The following is a 16,689-nucleotide window of genomic DNA, read 5'->3' as shown; positions in this document are numbered from 1 at the left end:
CTTTATTATTCAAATGTATCATGAATTATGGTATCATGTTCTCAAAGATTATCTGCCATTGTCTATCGTTTCTTGATTCAAGGACCCTAAGAGTTGTAGTTATGGATATTTAGGGCAAGTCTCTATTTCGTGTGTTGTTCATGTATAGTCATAACACTTTGGCAATCTTGCCACACATGGATCCAATGGAAGTGTTGATCAATATTTGAAGATCAAGTGCAGTAAAAGATTCACATCCATTTAAAGAAGATCTTAGCCATATTCATAAAGGAGATCATTTGGATTTTATCTTCAATTATGAAGTTCTTATACCCTATCAAATGATTGCCAATTAACTCCATCAACTAGGGAAAGTCGATCTTCTTTGAAGATAAGTATATAAGTATGAATCGGGGGTGTGCTATGAGAAGCACATGAAGGAATTGTAGGAGGACACTTTGATGCAAACACCACAACAAGAACTACATGAAGTAATTGTAGGAGGACACTTTGATGCAAATTTCACAACAAGGATAATTCTACATACTCAATTGCAGTGGCCAACTCTCTTTTAGGATGTGACTCGTTTCATCAAATACTATACTGAGTGTGAATGAACAAAGCTTCCAATTAGAAGGGTAAAATGGATCTCATTATCATAGCCACCAACTACATGACCAAGTAGGTAGAGGTGAGGACCACAATTAGATATGCTTATCGATAAGATGTTGACTACAATACCCTTCCTTACTGTTATTGGCAAGAATTAGGTCAATCTCTATTGCAACAACCCCCTGATGCCATATTATATCCCTATAAAGATCAACATTATTCACTGTTAGGCAAGTGCAAATTACAATCTATTGTAGAGACTGAAATCATTCCAATTTGTTCTATGTTCTAACAAGCATAATAGGGCCTAGAACCAAAATGCTACTGGACTACTTGTTCAAATTTACCACAAACTACTATGTCAACTATGTCGATAAATGCATTTACTTAGAAATCCATCATGTAAGGGTCATCCGAGCCTTTAGCTCTAGGGTCCTAACTCTATGGACCATCCCAATCAATACTTCTATCCTACTGCACCCCCTACAAACCTGTCCCATAATCGACATGCCCCTCCTCTCATAGTTGCTAACCATGTAAGGTCAAAACTTAGTCTAATGATGATCAATAGAGTGCCAATTCTTGATTACCTCGAATCCATAAAATTCCCTTATTTACTTCTCATGCAAGATCCAAATATTCTAAGACCATTTATAGTCCTAAACAAACAAGTAGTAAGCTTCATCTTCAAGTGTCCAAACTACAAACAACACCTTGATGGATTCATAAGGTTCTCCCATGCACTCAAAGGTATTATCAAGGTTTTACGTGCCTCTAGCTTCCTAAATAAACCATGCCACTACCCTCACGACATCAAGATACATTGCCTTGCCCTAAACTAGCCCATAGAGATGCTCAGAATCTAAAAACATAGTAGCAGCAACCCCGCACCACCACTTCATTTCATGAATAGTTATGGGTTGATCCCACCAACCCCTTCTTATTATCCAAGCTGCAAAGCCCATCATGCTGGACACTACATAGCCCATCTATTTTCATTAACACCCAAAAGTAAGCTAGGCCTATCATGATTTTTTGTTCTAAGAAAACCCTTGAATTCCTATTATTCCTTCTTGAGATACTTATGACACTATAAACCATGAGCCTCAAATGCCTCACAAAGAGCCTTTGCTAAGCCATCACCCCTAGCTACCCTACCCACCATGCGCAAACTTAGTGCACCTTCATTTAGGATCAACAACCACAAGCCACTTTCCCTTAACTATGTAAAGAAGGGTTGATGTTGCCACTACATCTATGAAATGGTAGAACAATTGGCCCAAATAGCTAGACTCTACCTTTGGCACCTTTACAAAGATTTTTGCTATGATAGATCTAGGTTTAGCAACATTGATATGACCATGCTTGCATCCTAGTGGCACCCTAGCAAGAACGTTGATATCATAATAGTATTTTTTTCCAAGATCAACTCTCTTATGAACTATCCAAATATCATTTGCAAAACTACCACATTCTTCTCATCCATGCAACTACTACAAGGCTTCAAAATGCCTCTAAGTGGTAGAAAAATTACATAATATTGTGCCTTCTTCAGTCACATCATATGGAGTTGGTGACAACAATGTCTCCAAAAATGGCCACTAAAGGCAAAGCCGACTTTTCACCTTGGATGAGTCGTGTCATGTAGTCAATTTTTTGAGTGATGACCCCACATTTTGTGATTCAACATTCTTAAGAACTATTCTTGAGTTTGCAAACTCAACACATCAGAAGAGTTGCTCCATCACCCATTGTTCACAAGCCATTCATTATAAGCAATGCATCTGTCTCTTATGGCTTTGAGTCTGCAGTATTTGCTCAAGGGTCCATGTCATAATCAATGTTTTCTACCTCATTGGCATATACTTCTTTCCTAAATTTGCAATCCTTGTATTCATCATCTCAGTCCTCTTGATGTAAAGACCCATCATATATTTGATTGTTGATCGTTGGGGTTTCTTAATCCTTTAGAAGGACCCAATTATACAAGAGGTTCAAGTTGTGCAACTTGGTCCACTTCCATTTCTAGGATTCCATGAGATATTTGAGAGGTTTTAGATTGGTTTCAGGATTTCTTTTAGTAGTGCTCTCTTCACATACTCAAGTTTTTTAACTAGCTCTAACTTGTTTTGTCAAGTCATGATAGGACATACAAGGTGATTTCTTTATTGAGCTCCTAGCCATAATGTAGAGTGACACTAAGCGTTGGTTCTTGTCCCTAGGTACATGTTTCTGCCCAAAATTTTCAGAAGTTGTAATATTCTTGCTGAAAATATTATGAGGCTGTGTGAAGTCTCGGGCAAATGACAATGTCGACATTGTGGTCACGGACGGTGCAGTTTTTAAATGGTACACTCTCCACTGGCCAATCGAGTCTAAGGACTAAGAATCCCACATTTCTTCATAAGAACCTCCTCTTGGGAGGAGGTCAAGAGGATAATATTGGATTTAATGCAATTTTTTTTAATCCTCTTCCCCCCCAGCCGAAGCGTGGCTGAGGGAAGAGGATGGGGGCCATGTTGGGAAATAGGAGAGATAGAGGGGAGAGGCTGCATGTGGGCACTGTTGAGATATCGAGCTCCACTCGTGATACGCCAGGGTGACCGTTGTGTATTTATGTCACTTACTTGTCAGTTGCAGACGCGGTTGGTACACTGCCCATGAATAATAGCTACATGATAGCTATCCTTATCTACTCTAGTTCGTGGCTCAGTTAGTATGCCACCTTAGTTAGTTGAGTTTGGTTTGAGACCCATATATAGGGTTCTTCTATTTCTTTGTACTTGAGTTCTTTTGGCTTACACAACTAAGAAGAGGAAAACTGTTTTGAGCCTCCACCCTTGTGTGTCTTCCCCCATTGTGCAAGCAAGAAAGCTTCAAGAGAGACTCCTTCCTTCTCTCCCACAATCTTGACATGGTATCAGAGCCTCGTTCGTGGTAAGGAGCTCAAGAAAGCAAGCCAAGCTCGCGGTGTTCTGGTAAGAGGAGCAGTGTTGCTTTCATTTTCTGTTTTGGGAGCAGATCTCTGCAGGTAGCACAGTCGGAAAGTGCAGGAGTGCATTGTCTCAGGTTGAGACGCCCTTCGCGGTGAAGCAAGAGGGCAGTATATGCTGCGGGAGAGGCTTTAACCCTTGGCGACCTTGTTTTTTTAATTTGAGGCCATTTCGGAGCCTGTTTTGGAGGCGGAAGTTTTCTGCACGCACTCAGAAAAAGGCCCAGTTTTATGCTGTGCAGCCACTGTTCTACAAGTCGGTGAAAAGTTACTGTAGAAATTGCATCGTATGCTTGTGCGCAGAGACATTGGGAGTTACAGAATCATCCATGTTGCCTGTTGATGCAAAATCGTCACTAGGAAGTGACTGTGTGGTCAAATACCACTTTCGCCAGTTTTGCAGATTTTCCCTTGTGAGGGTGAAGCTGTGTTTTTTTGCAGTGACAGAATTTTTTGCAGTGTTCTATAATGGCATCTGATTCTCTTTCACAGATTGTCACTGAAAAGCTTGACAAGAACAACTTCCAAGCATGGAAGTTTAGAATGACGAATTTCCTTATGGGAAAAGGATATTGGGAATTTGTTGCAAGAAATGAAGAAGAACCAGTTCTTCCTGATGTTTCCAATCAACAGCAAATGCAGGCATTTAAAACATGGCATGAGAGAGCCAGGAAAGTTATGTACTGGCTGTCTATCAGCATTTCAGACTCTATGATTGTGCATATTCAGGATGCAAGTACGCCAAAGGAGGCATGGGATACTTTGTCAAAAATGTATAGCACAAATACGCAAGCCAGGAAAATGCAGCTCAAGCAAGAGTTGCATAATGTGCAAAGAGAAAATATGAGCATCAATGACTACCACATGAAAGTGAAGAAGATTGCAGATGCACTTGCTTCCATCGGGTCGCCAGTGGAAGATGATGATTTAGTTTCTGTGACCTTGAATGGTCTAGGAAAGGATTATGCACAGTTTCGGACATCCATTTCAGTTCGTGAAAGATTTCCTGATTTTGAGGAGCTGATTGCTCTTCTAATTTCTGAGGAGCAAAGAAATGGTGGTGCATCTTCTTCAGGAGGAACTTCAAAAGAAGCTGTCTTCTACTCAAATGCTGGAAGAGGTAGAGGCAGAGGTAGAGGAGGCCGATTTGGAGGCCGTGGCAGAAATCAAAATATGCAGCGAACTCAAGAAAACCAGTCCTATGGAGGAGGACGTGGTAACTCTAGAGGCAGGGGGAGCCAAAGAGGTCGTGGTGGATGGCAAAGAGGTCAAAATGCAAATAGTAATGTTGAATGCTACTACTGTGGTAAAATGGGTCATATGGCTAAAGACTGCTATAAAAAGCAGAATGACATCATGAATGGAAAACTGAAACAAGGGAATTATGCATCTTCTAGTAGACAGGGTGATGACAGAAATGAGCATTTGTTTATGGTGCAGCACATGAACAATTCTGTGACAAGTGCAGAAGAAAGCAATGATGTATGGTATGTTGACTCAGGTGCATCAAACCACATGACAGGTCATGCAGAATGGATGGAGGATGCAAGGAAAATGGAAAAACCAGGATTTGTGGAGACTGGTGATGATACTCCACATCCGATTGTGCAGATTGGAAAAATTCCTTTGTCTATGCAGGATGGAAAAAAGAAATACCTGTCCGATGTATTTCATGTCCCAAATATCACCAAGAATCTGGTTTCTGTTGGTCAAATGGTTGAGCAGGGCTTGCAGGTCAGATTTAATCCTCATGGATGCTTTATTGAGGATATGAAAAATAAAGGTCGCTTGATAGCAAAAGGAAAGAAGAAGGGCAGAATGTTTACATTGGATGCAGACATGTCTGAATTGAGTGCAGCAATGTTTGCACATGGGACCGGTGTAGTTGCAGATATTGATATCTGGCATAAACGCATTGGTCATGTTAATGTACAGCGACTTAAATCAATGCAGGCCCAAAATATTGTTGCAGGATTGCCTAGATTCAAGGTTGAAGAAATGCATAAGGTATGTGAAGCCTGTCAGTTTGGAAAACAGGCAAGGAAACCATTTCCTAGACATGTTCAAGAGAGTAAGATGCCATTGGAATTGATCCACTCTGATGTGTGGACTACTAAAGTTGCATCTCTAGGAGGCTGTCATTATTTTGTTACTTTCATTGATGACTATAGCAGAAAAGTTTGGGTGTATTTTATGAAAAAGAAAAGTGAAGTTTTTGGGCATTTCAAAACTCTTAAAGCTATGGTTGAAAAAGAAACAGGTCTGCAAATAAAATGCCTAAGGTCAGATGGAGGGGGAGAGTACCTCTCAAATGAGTTTGCAAGGTTCTTGCAGGAGCATGGCATAAAGCAGCAATATTCATGCAGTCATACCCCACAGCAAAATGGAATTGCAGAAAGAAAAAACAGACATATTGGAGAGGTGTCTCGTGCCATGCTCAATGAAAAAGACCTGCCAGATTTTTATTGGGCTGAAGCAGTTGCTACAGCAGTCTACATAATGAACAGGACTCCCACTGCAGCAATACATGGAATGACTCCAGAGAAGAGGTATACTGGTAGGAAACCAGATATATCTCATTTGAAAATTTTTGGTTGCATTGCCTATGTACATGTGCCAGATGAGTTGAGATCCAAGTTGGATCCAAAAGCTGAGAAGTGCATCTTTATTGGTTACTCTCTGCAGCAAAAAGGGTATAGATGCTATAACCCTTCTACTCGTAAGTTTACAGTGAGCAGAGATGTTTTTTTTGATGAGATGAGTAGATGGTATAAACTAGTAAATGTGATTGATGATGTAGATGCACAAAATGGTAATGCTGCACAGAATTCACAGCAGCAGTCACAAAATATTAGTGGACCTGGAGCGTCCTCTACCAGTGGTTCACATTCTTCGCCATGGACAGGCAGATTGAGATCAGGAGAATCTTCTCAAAGTAATGCAGATAGTGGTATGCAGGTATCACGAAAAGGAAAAGAGAAGGTTGATCAGCCCATGTTTGATGTGAATGCAGGTCACTCTTATGTGGATGGTGAATCCAGTGGCTCAGAACAGAGCATTGATGATGAGTTGGGTATTCCTTCTATTGTTACACCTGGAGTAAGGAAGACCAGGGATGTTTTGAGAGCACCTGGGAGTGAACCTACTTTGCGCAGGTCTACGAGAGCTAGGTATCCTGTGGATAGGCTGAAATATGATGGATTTACAGCCATTCACTATGCATATATGGTCAAAGTGATACAGGAACCAGAACCCACATCTTTTGAGCAACCCATGGGAAAAGAAAAATGGGAGAAAGCCATGGATGAAGAAATGGATGCCTTGGAAGCAAATGCTACATGGGAGTTAGTACCTTTGCCTAAAGGTAAGAATGCAATTGGCTGTAAGTGGGTTTATAAGGTGAAGCACAATGCAGATGGTTCTATGAACAGATACAAGGCAAGATTAGTAGTCAAGGGGTATGCACAAACATATGGCATTGACTATGAAGAAACATTCAGTCCAGTTGCAAGGATGGCAACTGTAAGAGCAGTCATTGCTATGGCTACATCAAAGGGATGGTCTTTACATCAGATGGATGTAAAGAATGCCTTCTTGCATGGTGATTTGCAAGAAGAGGTCTATATGGAGCAGCCACCAGGTTATGTGCATGCTGTTCATCTTGAGTTTGTTTGCAGGTTGAAGAAAGCCTTGTATGGCTTGAAGCAAGCATCTAGAGCATGGTCTGACAAGATAGGACAGTATCTTGTCACTATTGGCTTTCAGATTTCCAAGGCAAATTTCTCACTTTATGTGAGAAAAACAGAGAAAGGTATTATGCTACTTGTCATTTATGTTGATGATTTGATTATGACAGGTGACAGTGATGAAGATATCCTTCATGTGAAAATGCTATTGAAGCAGAAGTTTGAGATGAAGGATTTGGAAAAGCTGCGTTATTTCTTGGGCATTGAGGTGATTAGATCACCAAGTGAGATTCAGCTCTTGTAGAGGCAGTATGGATTGGACATGCTGTCCAAATATGGGATGACAGGCTGTAAGCCTATTTCAGTTCCTTTGGAGCAAAATGTGAAGCTGAGCACAGATGCAGGTGAGCTTCTAGAAGACCCTACTATGTACAGACGCATAGTAGGAAGTTTGATTTATATGACTATTACCAGGCCAGATTTGAGCTATGCTGTTGGATTGGTAAGTCAGTTTATGCAGGCTCCAAGGAAACCACATTTGGATGCGGCTAGACGCATACTCAGGTATGTGAAGTCCACATTGCAGTATGGACTATTTTATGAGACTGGGGTTCAGATACAGTTGCATGGATACACTGATGCTGATTGGGCTGGTAGTATTTCTGATAGACGATCTACCAGTGGATATGTGTTCTCTTTTGGGAGTGCTGCAGTCACTTGGAGCAGCAAGAAACAGCCTACAGTTGCCTTGTCGAGCACAGAGGCTGAGTACAGGGGTGTAGCAATGGCTGCATGTGAGGTAGCTTGGTTGCATAAGCTATGTGAGGTACGGTGTCGTATTGCTGCGCATTTGAGGTGTGTAAACCACCCAAAAGTCGTGTGTGTGATTTGATACTTTGTACATACTTAGTTGTTATGTTTGCTCTTTCATTCTATGCTGAAGACGGAGAAGAATAAGGAATTTTGGTAGACTGGTAACTCGAGATGCAATCTCATGGGCTACACTTATTTCAAGATATGCCGATTATGGAACTTTGCGAGGGAGGAGAGCTATTGGATCGCATTCTGTCACGGGGCGGAAGATACTCTGAGGAGGATGCAAAAGTTATTGTGGTTCAAATTTTGAACATAGTATCCTTCTGCCACTTGCAAGGTGTTGTTCATCGGGATTTGAAGCCAGAGAATTTTCTTTTCACAACGAAGGATGAAGCTGCACCAATGAAGGCTATTGATTTTGGTCTGTCGGATTTTGTCAAGCCAGAGGAGAGACTTAATGACATCGTGGGAAGTGCCTACTATGTTGCACCTGAAGTTCTTCATCGATCATACAGCACAGAGGCTGATGTTTGGAGCATTGGAGTTATTACTTATATTCTTCTTTGTGGAAGTCGGCCTTTTTGGGCTCGCACTGAGTCGGGGATATTTCGGGCTGTGATCCGTGCTGATCCCAGTTTTGATGAGATGCCTTGGCCAACTATCTCTGCAGAAGCTAAGGATTTTGTTAAGCGGCTGTTGTGCAAAGATTTACGCAAGAGGATGACAGCTGCTCAGGCTTTAACACACCCCTGGCTTCGTGGAGATAATAAGATTCCTTTGGATATATTGGTTTACAAGTTGGTAAAAGCTTATCTCCGATCGTCACCTTTGAAACGAGCAGCTTTAAAGGCTTTGTCCAGGACTTTTACAGAAGATGAGTTGGTTTATCTTCGTGCCTAGTATACCCTGCTAGAACCTAATAAGGATGGGCGTGTCACTCTTGAGAACTTCCGACAGGCTTTTCTGAGAAATGCTTTTCTAAGGCTATTGTGGGAAAAAATGAGAGCTTTATTGGCCGTTTTGCTTTTCGGAGGACAGGGAGGAGCTTTTACGAGAGCAGGGAATTAAGGGTGCAGAGGAAGAGAAAGATGGTTCATCTAAATTTGATTCCTAGGCGAGAAAGATGGTTCATCTGAATTTGATCTCTGTACTACACCAGACGTCACAAGGAGCTTCTGTCAAAGAAGAAGGAACTCCAGCCGGTGGTTTGATATTCCTGCGCTGCTCGTTGATCAAGTTAAAGATACGCATGCATGTGCGAATGGACCAGCCTTGGAATAGAAAATTCTCCAGGCACCAAAGACACCTCTGCAAGTGCACACAATCTACGTAGACCCTGCTCCTTTTCTACAAGCAGACCCTGGACAACAAAGCAAGGCACAACCCATGCATGAAATAAATTATGTTGTGGACATCGAAGCAGCCCCGCAAGTCTCCATGAAAGAACCGACCAGTGGTCAGGAAGCAGTTACAGCCACGTCTGCTCATCTCAAAGGGCACTTCAGCACTCAAGGCGGCCTACTTTCTACCGAAAGCAGCCATGCAAGTAAATTTCTTTTGTTACCCAAAGGGTCCTCACTTGAGGGCCTCGACTCAGACACACAAGGCAATATACAACTTGTAGTAGGTCTAGCTACATCTGTTGCTGTGGGGTGGCAGAGATGAGGAGAGCAAAATTCAGGTAGTGGTGAGGTTAAGTATCACTGACAGAGGAACTGTTCTTGAGAACTATTTCTGTGCCTTGTTTGGACTTGAAATTGAGTTCATTCGAGGTGGACAAGAGATTAATATATCTATTCTTCTATCATCAAAATGGACACCTTGGTCTGCTGTTGATGAGGGCATTGTACCAGATAGTGGTGTTGCTTTGTTATATGCCTCAAGGGAGCTGGATAAGCTCAAATCTGCCAATTTTGACCAAAAGATTGGCATTCAGATCATTCAAAATGACAGCAAACTTCGCGCAAGCTTGAAGGTTTGTGACATCAAAGCTCCAGGCTTCGAGAAGAATAGAAAATTTTATTAACAAGATGTTTCCATACTCATTGGAGAGAGGCAATTCCTTTGGGTGCAGACTGTTTTCAGAGATGCATCTGAATGACATTAATCTATAATTTAGTAGCATTAGTGTGCTGAAAGAAGCAAAAACAGAGTTTTCAGATCTCTGTGGAAACCTTAACTCTTTCTTGGAGCAATGGAGGGGAAAAACTGTGAAACAGGTTGAAGAGATTTTGGTGAATAGATACAGTTTCCACACAGGATGGACCACAGTTCGAGATATTATTAAAGAGACTATATTACAGTTCATGCCTCCTGATTATAAACTCACTGATGGCAGTTTCCCACACATTATCGACATCTGAATCCAAGATGATCACGATAGTGTTGTATATTTGAATTCTAAATTTCTGCACATACTGTTCAAGGTCAAGGATCTACAAATGCAGCAGAATTAAATTGAGAGGCCTAAAATTAGTGGACTGATCAGATTTGAAGACATCTTGTATTTTGCAAACTTCATGGCAGTAATATAAATACTATTTTGACATCATTTTCACGTCTTGCTTATTCACATACTGGATCTTCTATCTTGAAATTATTCAAGGTCCTCTGTGGTCGCGACTTTGCTTTCGAAAACCCTTCGACAACGGCCCTAACCCAAGGACATAAGGGTTAACAAACAAACCTTTGGGGATCTTGCCGAGTCGCAATTGATCCCGGATCGAATGCTAGGTTCATTTGGAGAGAAGGATTCACTCCTTAGCAGTTGGCCAAAATAACGACCACTGGAAATGATTTTTCTTGTAACAGTTTAGAGAGCACTGTTTGCTTTGTTTTCTCAAAGAATTATAAGATGAAAAGATATCTAATGCTTCAGGTTGAAGGCCTGAAGGGAGAGGCAGCCTCAGTTACCCCCGATTGTCTGCCTGACCCTAACCAAGGGGGTTGTTAGCCGCGCGCCGGAAAGGTGGACGGAACCCGCCGCGTGAGGTCTCTCCGTTGAGCACTACTTGGAGCAGGAGGACGCTTGGGTGCTAGAGGGGGCTCTAGCCGTAAATCCCTCGCCTTCCGGGCCCTGCACAAGAGGCCAACGTGACTCGAGATTGGATCTCGAGGTCCGCATACTAGTCTATGAGCAGAATCTTGGATTAGTAATCCCTGTGGATTGCTGGATAGCCTTTGGGCGAATCACGAATAAGCCTATGGGCTGGACTTTATAAATGTATTTCAAAGATAAATATGATAACCTGTTGAAAAGGAACTTGTTTGACACTACTTTTCTATGTCAAGTGCTATGATTACGTGAAGAAACCGGTGCCTAACGGACTAATTAAGGAAGCTGTTTGATGCATGTCCAACTAAATGTGGTAGGTAATTAGAAAACTAAAACAACGTGAGAAAAGTGCGGTGGATGTGTCCATGGGTCCGTCCTACAGATGGGTGGTCTCGGTTGGCCGAGAACTTTTCTCAATCATGATGGACAGCAAGAAGATCGTTTCAAAGGGAATGAATATCAAGGGCGCTAACCTAGAGTCTAAGTTATAATAATCCCGATTTACGTTGTTTTAGAGGAATGGAATGGGACTATGCCTTATGGCAGAGAGGTCGAGCCTTGCATCCCTCTCGTTTCCCATTCTCCTTGAACTAAGTGCAACGTGAATCCGCTTCGGCCCTGGTGTTTCTGCGTAAAGTAGTTTGCTTAGGGTTCGACACTAGTTGCCATTTAGGAAATGACCATTAGGGGAAACCCTGATTCATGTCGGTCCTAAGTGGGAACAGCTAGAATACTTTCGCTACGTGGCAGACGCGGAAAGTCCTAGATCGCAAACCCCGTGACATTCCATGGGAGTGTCGAGCGGAGCTTTCTAGACCTCCTTTCCGATGGACTGCTAAGACGTATCCTGAAGGGAACAGGTGGACACGTTACAGAAGTGCTCAGTTTCTTGACTATTTTCTTATTATCACCTTCATCATTAGAGAATGATGCATCTAGTCATACTCATCCTCTAGACATGGGATATACTTAGTTAGGAGACCATAATTGGCTTTATTGTGCAATCTTCCCTTGAGCACCATAGAAATGGCATCTAAGTCAAAGGATGAAATCTTCTAGGTATCCATATCTATGAAAACTACTTCTATTTGATCACCAAAGAATATCAACCCATTACCCAGTCCTCAATCACTCATGCACCTCTCATCCAAGGCTTGCCTATAGCAAGATATCATAGCCGACTCTTGTGATGACAATGAAATTCATTGAAAATTCGACACTTGCTATCTTGACTAGCCAATCTATGAGAACTTGGAATAGTCTAACCTTTGTGCCATTAGCCAATGTCACATTGAATCAACTAGTCTCCACAAGGGAGCCACCGCAAGCTTGCAACACCACCTAGTTGAAAACACTCACTTCTGCCCTTGTGTTCATACTTTCTCTTCAAGTCATGTCCCCTAAGGTGATGACTAGAAGGAATACATGCAATTCTACCCCTTCCTACAAGACATTAATTTGTAGTGAATTTGGCATTAGGATGTGAGTTTCATTGTATGTCTCTCTCACAAGCATCAGCTGATTTTGTCCCTCGAACCATGCCTTGAAAGTTCTCCATAAGCTAGGATTTTGTCTCAATAGCTAACTAAGGAGGGTGTAGTAACACTTGGGTGGAGACTAGGGTGGCTAGTAGACCTACATCTACTTCCTTGTCATGACACTATTTAATCTATTGAATAGTGATATCCACACCATGGTGGGGAAGGTCAACTCACTCTCTCTTGTGCTTGCTCATGTGGGTCATCTTCTAGACATTCTAGTAATACGATATCCACACCATGGTGGGGAAGGTCAACCCACTCTCTTCTACTTTCTCATGGGTCATCTCCTTGACTTTTCACTAATTGGATGTATGTTGGAGAAGAGGATGGCTTGATGCTTGAGAATTCATGATTGTCATATTCTAGTATAGACTTTCCTATGGGGGCTTGGGCATCTTCCACCCAACATCTCACCTTCTCAATTATTTCCAATTGGTGTTTGGGGTCAGGGTAGTGTGCTACCTTAGCACTCACCTTCTCAATTTTCACAATTGAAGTTTCAGGTTCTGTGTCATGAAATTTTCTCTCTGAGATCAACGTGATAGCACCATCACCCTTTAAATTGATCTTTCTTGCTGCTCTTTTATTTCTCTTCTTTTTGTTCTTTTTCCCTATTGAGGATGCATCTATGTTGCTAGGTCCTAGTATTGACACCCCAACTCATTTGTCCTGTGTCCTAGTCATGGCATTGAGTGGAATTCGTTATTAAGAGACTCAACTCCAAAGATCCCTAACGATACTAATGGAATGCCCATCTTACTAGTATATGCTTTTCTTGTCGAGCAAACTGCATATAGATGTGAGATCCCACACTCAAGACATTTGAGTTCATCTTTGTCCTTTTGTTTTTCTATGCTTTTTTAAGGCACTAAGATGAAATATGTCTTATTGGGCCATCCCATCTCTATGTGAGCTTAGGTATTTTCTATGTTCTATTGTATTAGCTTTTGTTGTCCTTTATCCCAAGTGTTTCTTCTAGTAGCTTTGGGCTGAGTTTGAAAAATTGGCTGCCCTCTTTACAAACTAGTCACCATAACTGAAGGCATAGGAGTATATGTTGGATTTGGTGTATGGGTGGTAGTTTTTAATGAGAGATGAGCACATCATGAAGTGAACATTGGTTTTCATTAGATATAGTCAATGAGAGCCATATTTGGCTATAAGCTCTCTAGTGGTGTGTTATATGTTGACCAAGCCTTCTAGTTAGGAGCTAGGAGCTAGAATTGTAGAATTCCTACTCCCAATTATGCTTACTTGCAAATAAAAATTCACTCTTTTTTATGTGGTGAAAACTAGCTTTTTCTCATCATGGAGGGACTTATTGAGTTGCCATCTACAAAAAAAGAGTAATGATCATAAGATTATCCATTAACAATGAATTAACCATACCTCACTTACCACTTCTTTACCTCATTAACTTACTCTTTTGATGTGTCTAGTTTGTGGTATCGATGATAGATCTTAAGGACATAGCTTCACAATATGTGGGGTCATTTCTTAGCAAATTGATTGCATGACATCATTCAACTAATATGAAAAGGCAACTATCATCACTTGCCATGTTGTGGTGCAATTAAGACCACCTCATATGAAGTGATTGAAAGAGGTACATTGCTATTTGATTTTTTCAACTTGGTCTTCAAGCAATAGTTCTGGCTTTTCTTTGAATGGCCAAGGTGAAGCAACTTATGGTCCACTGATTCTAAAGAGAGACACACACTACTTGAGTTCAACAACATATTATGAGGGTGCTCTTGAAGTAGTGGTTATACAGAGGTGATGGGCATGCAAATATCAATGGTCATACATGTGTGGTTGTCTAGGTACACAGATTCTCGAGAAGTAGGCACCTCCAAGGGAACCCTCGGGGGATTCGCTATAAGTAAATCCTCTATATCACATGTGTTCACAAGACCTATTTATAAATATCATTATCAATTAATTTTTTGAGAAATAATACGCACCTCTTTTCTATATCACATGTGTTCAATGCCTATTTAAAAATATCCATATCGGTGATTTTTTTAGAAATCAAACACGCCCCTTTTCTATATCATGTGAGTTCAAGGCCTATTTAAAAGTATTCTTATCGATGAATTTCCAAGAAATAAAACAGAGCCCTTTTTTATTCAACTTGTAAATGTCAAATGTGTAAAGATGACATGAAAAAAGTTTCCTTTTGAAGTCATGTGGATGTGTTTGTGAGTGATCCCTGCTAAGGGGGAACTGAGGGGTTCATGTGGGAATGCATAGGTCAATATACCATCATAGGCTTGGATTTTTTGTTAGGGTCAACTAAGGTGGAGGCTTTACACATGGTAGTTGGTGCAACAAAGATCTGCAGCTTTGGAGATAATGTCATCTTGGCTCAATTTTCTTGCTTGTTTTGATTAGATGGACCGGTGAGATGGGACTGTTGTTGCTATGTCTCTTAGTCTTTAATGTGTGTGCAAGTCAATACATGACAAGATAGTGACTCATGATGATATGATTACATAGATGAGGTTTTCTTAGGGAGCAAGAGATACTTATAACCTTGATAGCACCCTTGAGCATGTAGGAGAGCCTTGGGTATCCATTGAGGTATTGTACATTTCCTGTGGATAGCTAAGGCATGTTTATAGCGTGTTCAACAAGTATGGACATAGTGGTCCTCATGGATTTGGATCCTACATAAGATTAGGTATGAGGCCTCAAATTGGTTTGAGGTGGCAAAATGTTGGTGCTCACAAAATACTAATCCTAAGACTTCACGATTAGGAGCTCTGAGAGGAGAGCCATGTTAGTGGACTTGTTGGAGTCACGATGGCGAAGTAGTGATTGTCATGGGCCGTAGAGTTAAATTATCGAGACTAAATATTAATATAATTTGTATGTTCATAAATTTCAAGCAGATGCATTTGGAAATGTAGTTAACATTACACTCCGTGTAGAATTTGAATGTGTGACCCAGCATTATTTTAGTTCCAACCCCTTCTCTGTTCCGATAGAACATAGAAGAAGATTGGAATGGTTTTCATTTCCGTTGCCACTTTTACTTTGCATTTTCCTAGCAATGAATATGGTTTGTCTCTATGTAGGGAGGCAGTTTGGTGTTAGTAGGTCGCAATGGCAGTTGATCCAATTTTTGTCAATAGCAATAAGAAATGGTGTTGAAGTCAACACCTTCGTCAATGAGTGCATCAGCAATCAGACTTGTGGTCATAGTCAATCTGATGCAAAGGTGGGCAAGTGGTATTATGAGGTCAACCTTTTGATCCTAGGTTACTAGTGATCGGCACCCTAATGTTGAAATTCCTAGGGAGAAGCTTGGTTAAAGTTTGATTATCTTGCTACATGCATTGCTCCATTTGTTTGTACTAGGCCTGCTCAGTCACCACGATGGATCCAATGGGAATGTCGAGATCTTTCATGGATAGTTCGTGTAGGTAGTACCCTGGAGGATAGTAAATCTATGCGCCTTACAGTGGCTAATACTATTTTTGTCCAAGATTTTTAACTTGGTTTCCTATCCTATTGATGCCACAAATGTGATAGGGTCCGAGGCCTCAAAGTTCAAGTTTATACTTATAGCATTTGAATGAGTATAATAGAAATGTGTCAACTTCGTTGAATGATCATTGTGCTTAACATGTTTATGAAACTAGGCCTTTCCTTGGGCTTTCTCAACAAGTAGGGCATGAGTTGTGAGCAATCGTGTTTCAATAAGGTGTTCGAGTTCCGTAAGGCATTTGATCCAACCTCTAGAACCCTCCTAGCATTCTTGCATTGCGATGTGGATACTAGGAATAAGGAACTTGATAGACATAATCATGTCAGTCCCCTAAGTCATTATGAAGGGTGTTTGCCATCTTGTAATCTATACAATAAGCCCAAAGTGTAGGCTGAGCTTATTATCCTAGTTTGAACTAGAAGTTGAGACGGTCTTCATTAGGACAATAACTAGGATTTTATTAGTTGCTTCTACTTGGCTATTTGCGTGCGGATAGTAAGGAGTAGAGTTGGGAT

At 41.1% G+C, this 16,689-nt stretch overlaps 1 protein-coding gene across 1 annotated transcript; it reads left to right on the top strand.

The window, feature by feature from the left end:
- Positions 1–8,295: 8,295 nt before the first annotated feature.
- On the top strand, positions 8,296–9,053 carry LOC148015024 (CDPK-related kinase 5-like). Its single transcript, XM_087665158.1, has one exon. The coding sequence runs from the start codon at positions 8,296–8,298 to the stop codon at positions 8,983–8,985; it is 690 nt and encodes a 229-aa protein (XP_087521284.1). The 3' UTR covers positions 8,986–9,053.
- The last annotated feature ends 7,636 nt before the right edge of the window (positions 9,054–16,689 follow it).

The sequence above is a fragment of the Lygodium microphyllum genome, chromosome 24 (genome assembly GCF_053477565.2).
Source record: "Lygodium microphyllum isolate KBCC chromosome 24, Lygodium_microphyllum_v1.1.10, whole genome shotgun sequence".
Classification (NCBI taxonomy): Eukaryota; Viridiplantae; Streptophyta; class Polypodiopsida; order Schizaeales; family Lygodiaceae; genus Lygodium; species Lygodium microphyllum.
Note: the sequence above shows the minus strand (reverse complement) of the source record. Positions and strands in the feature narration are given on the sequence as shown.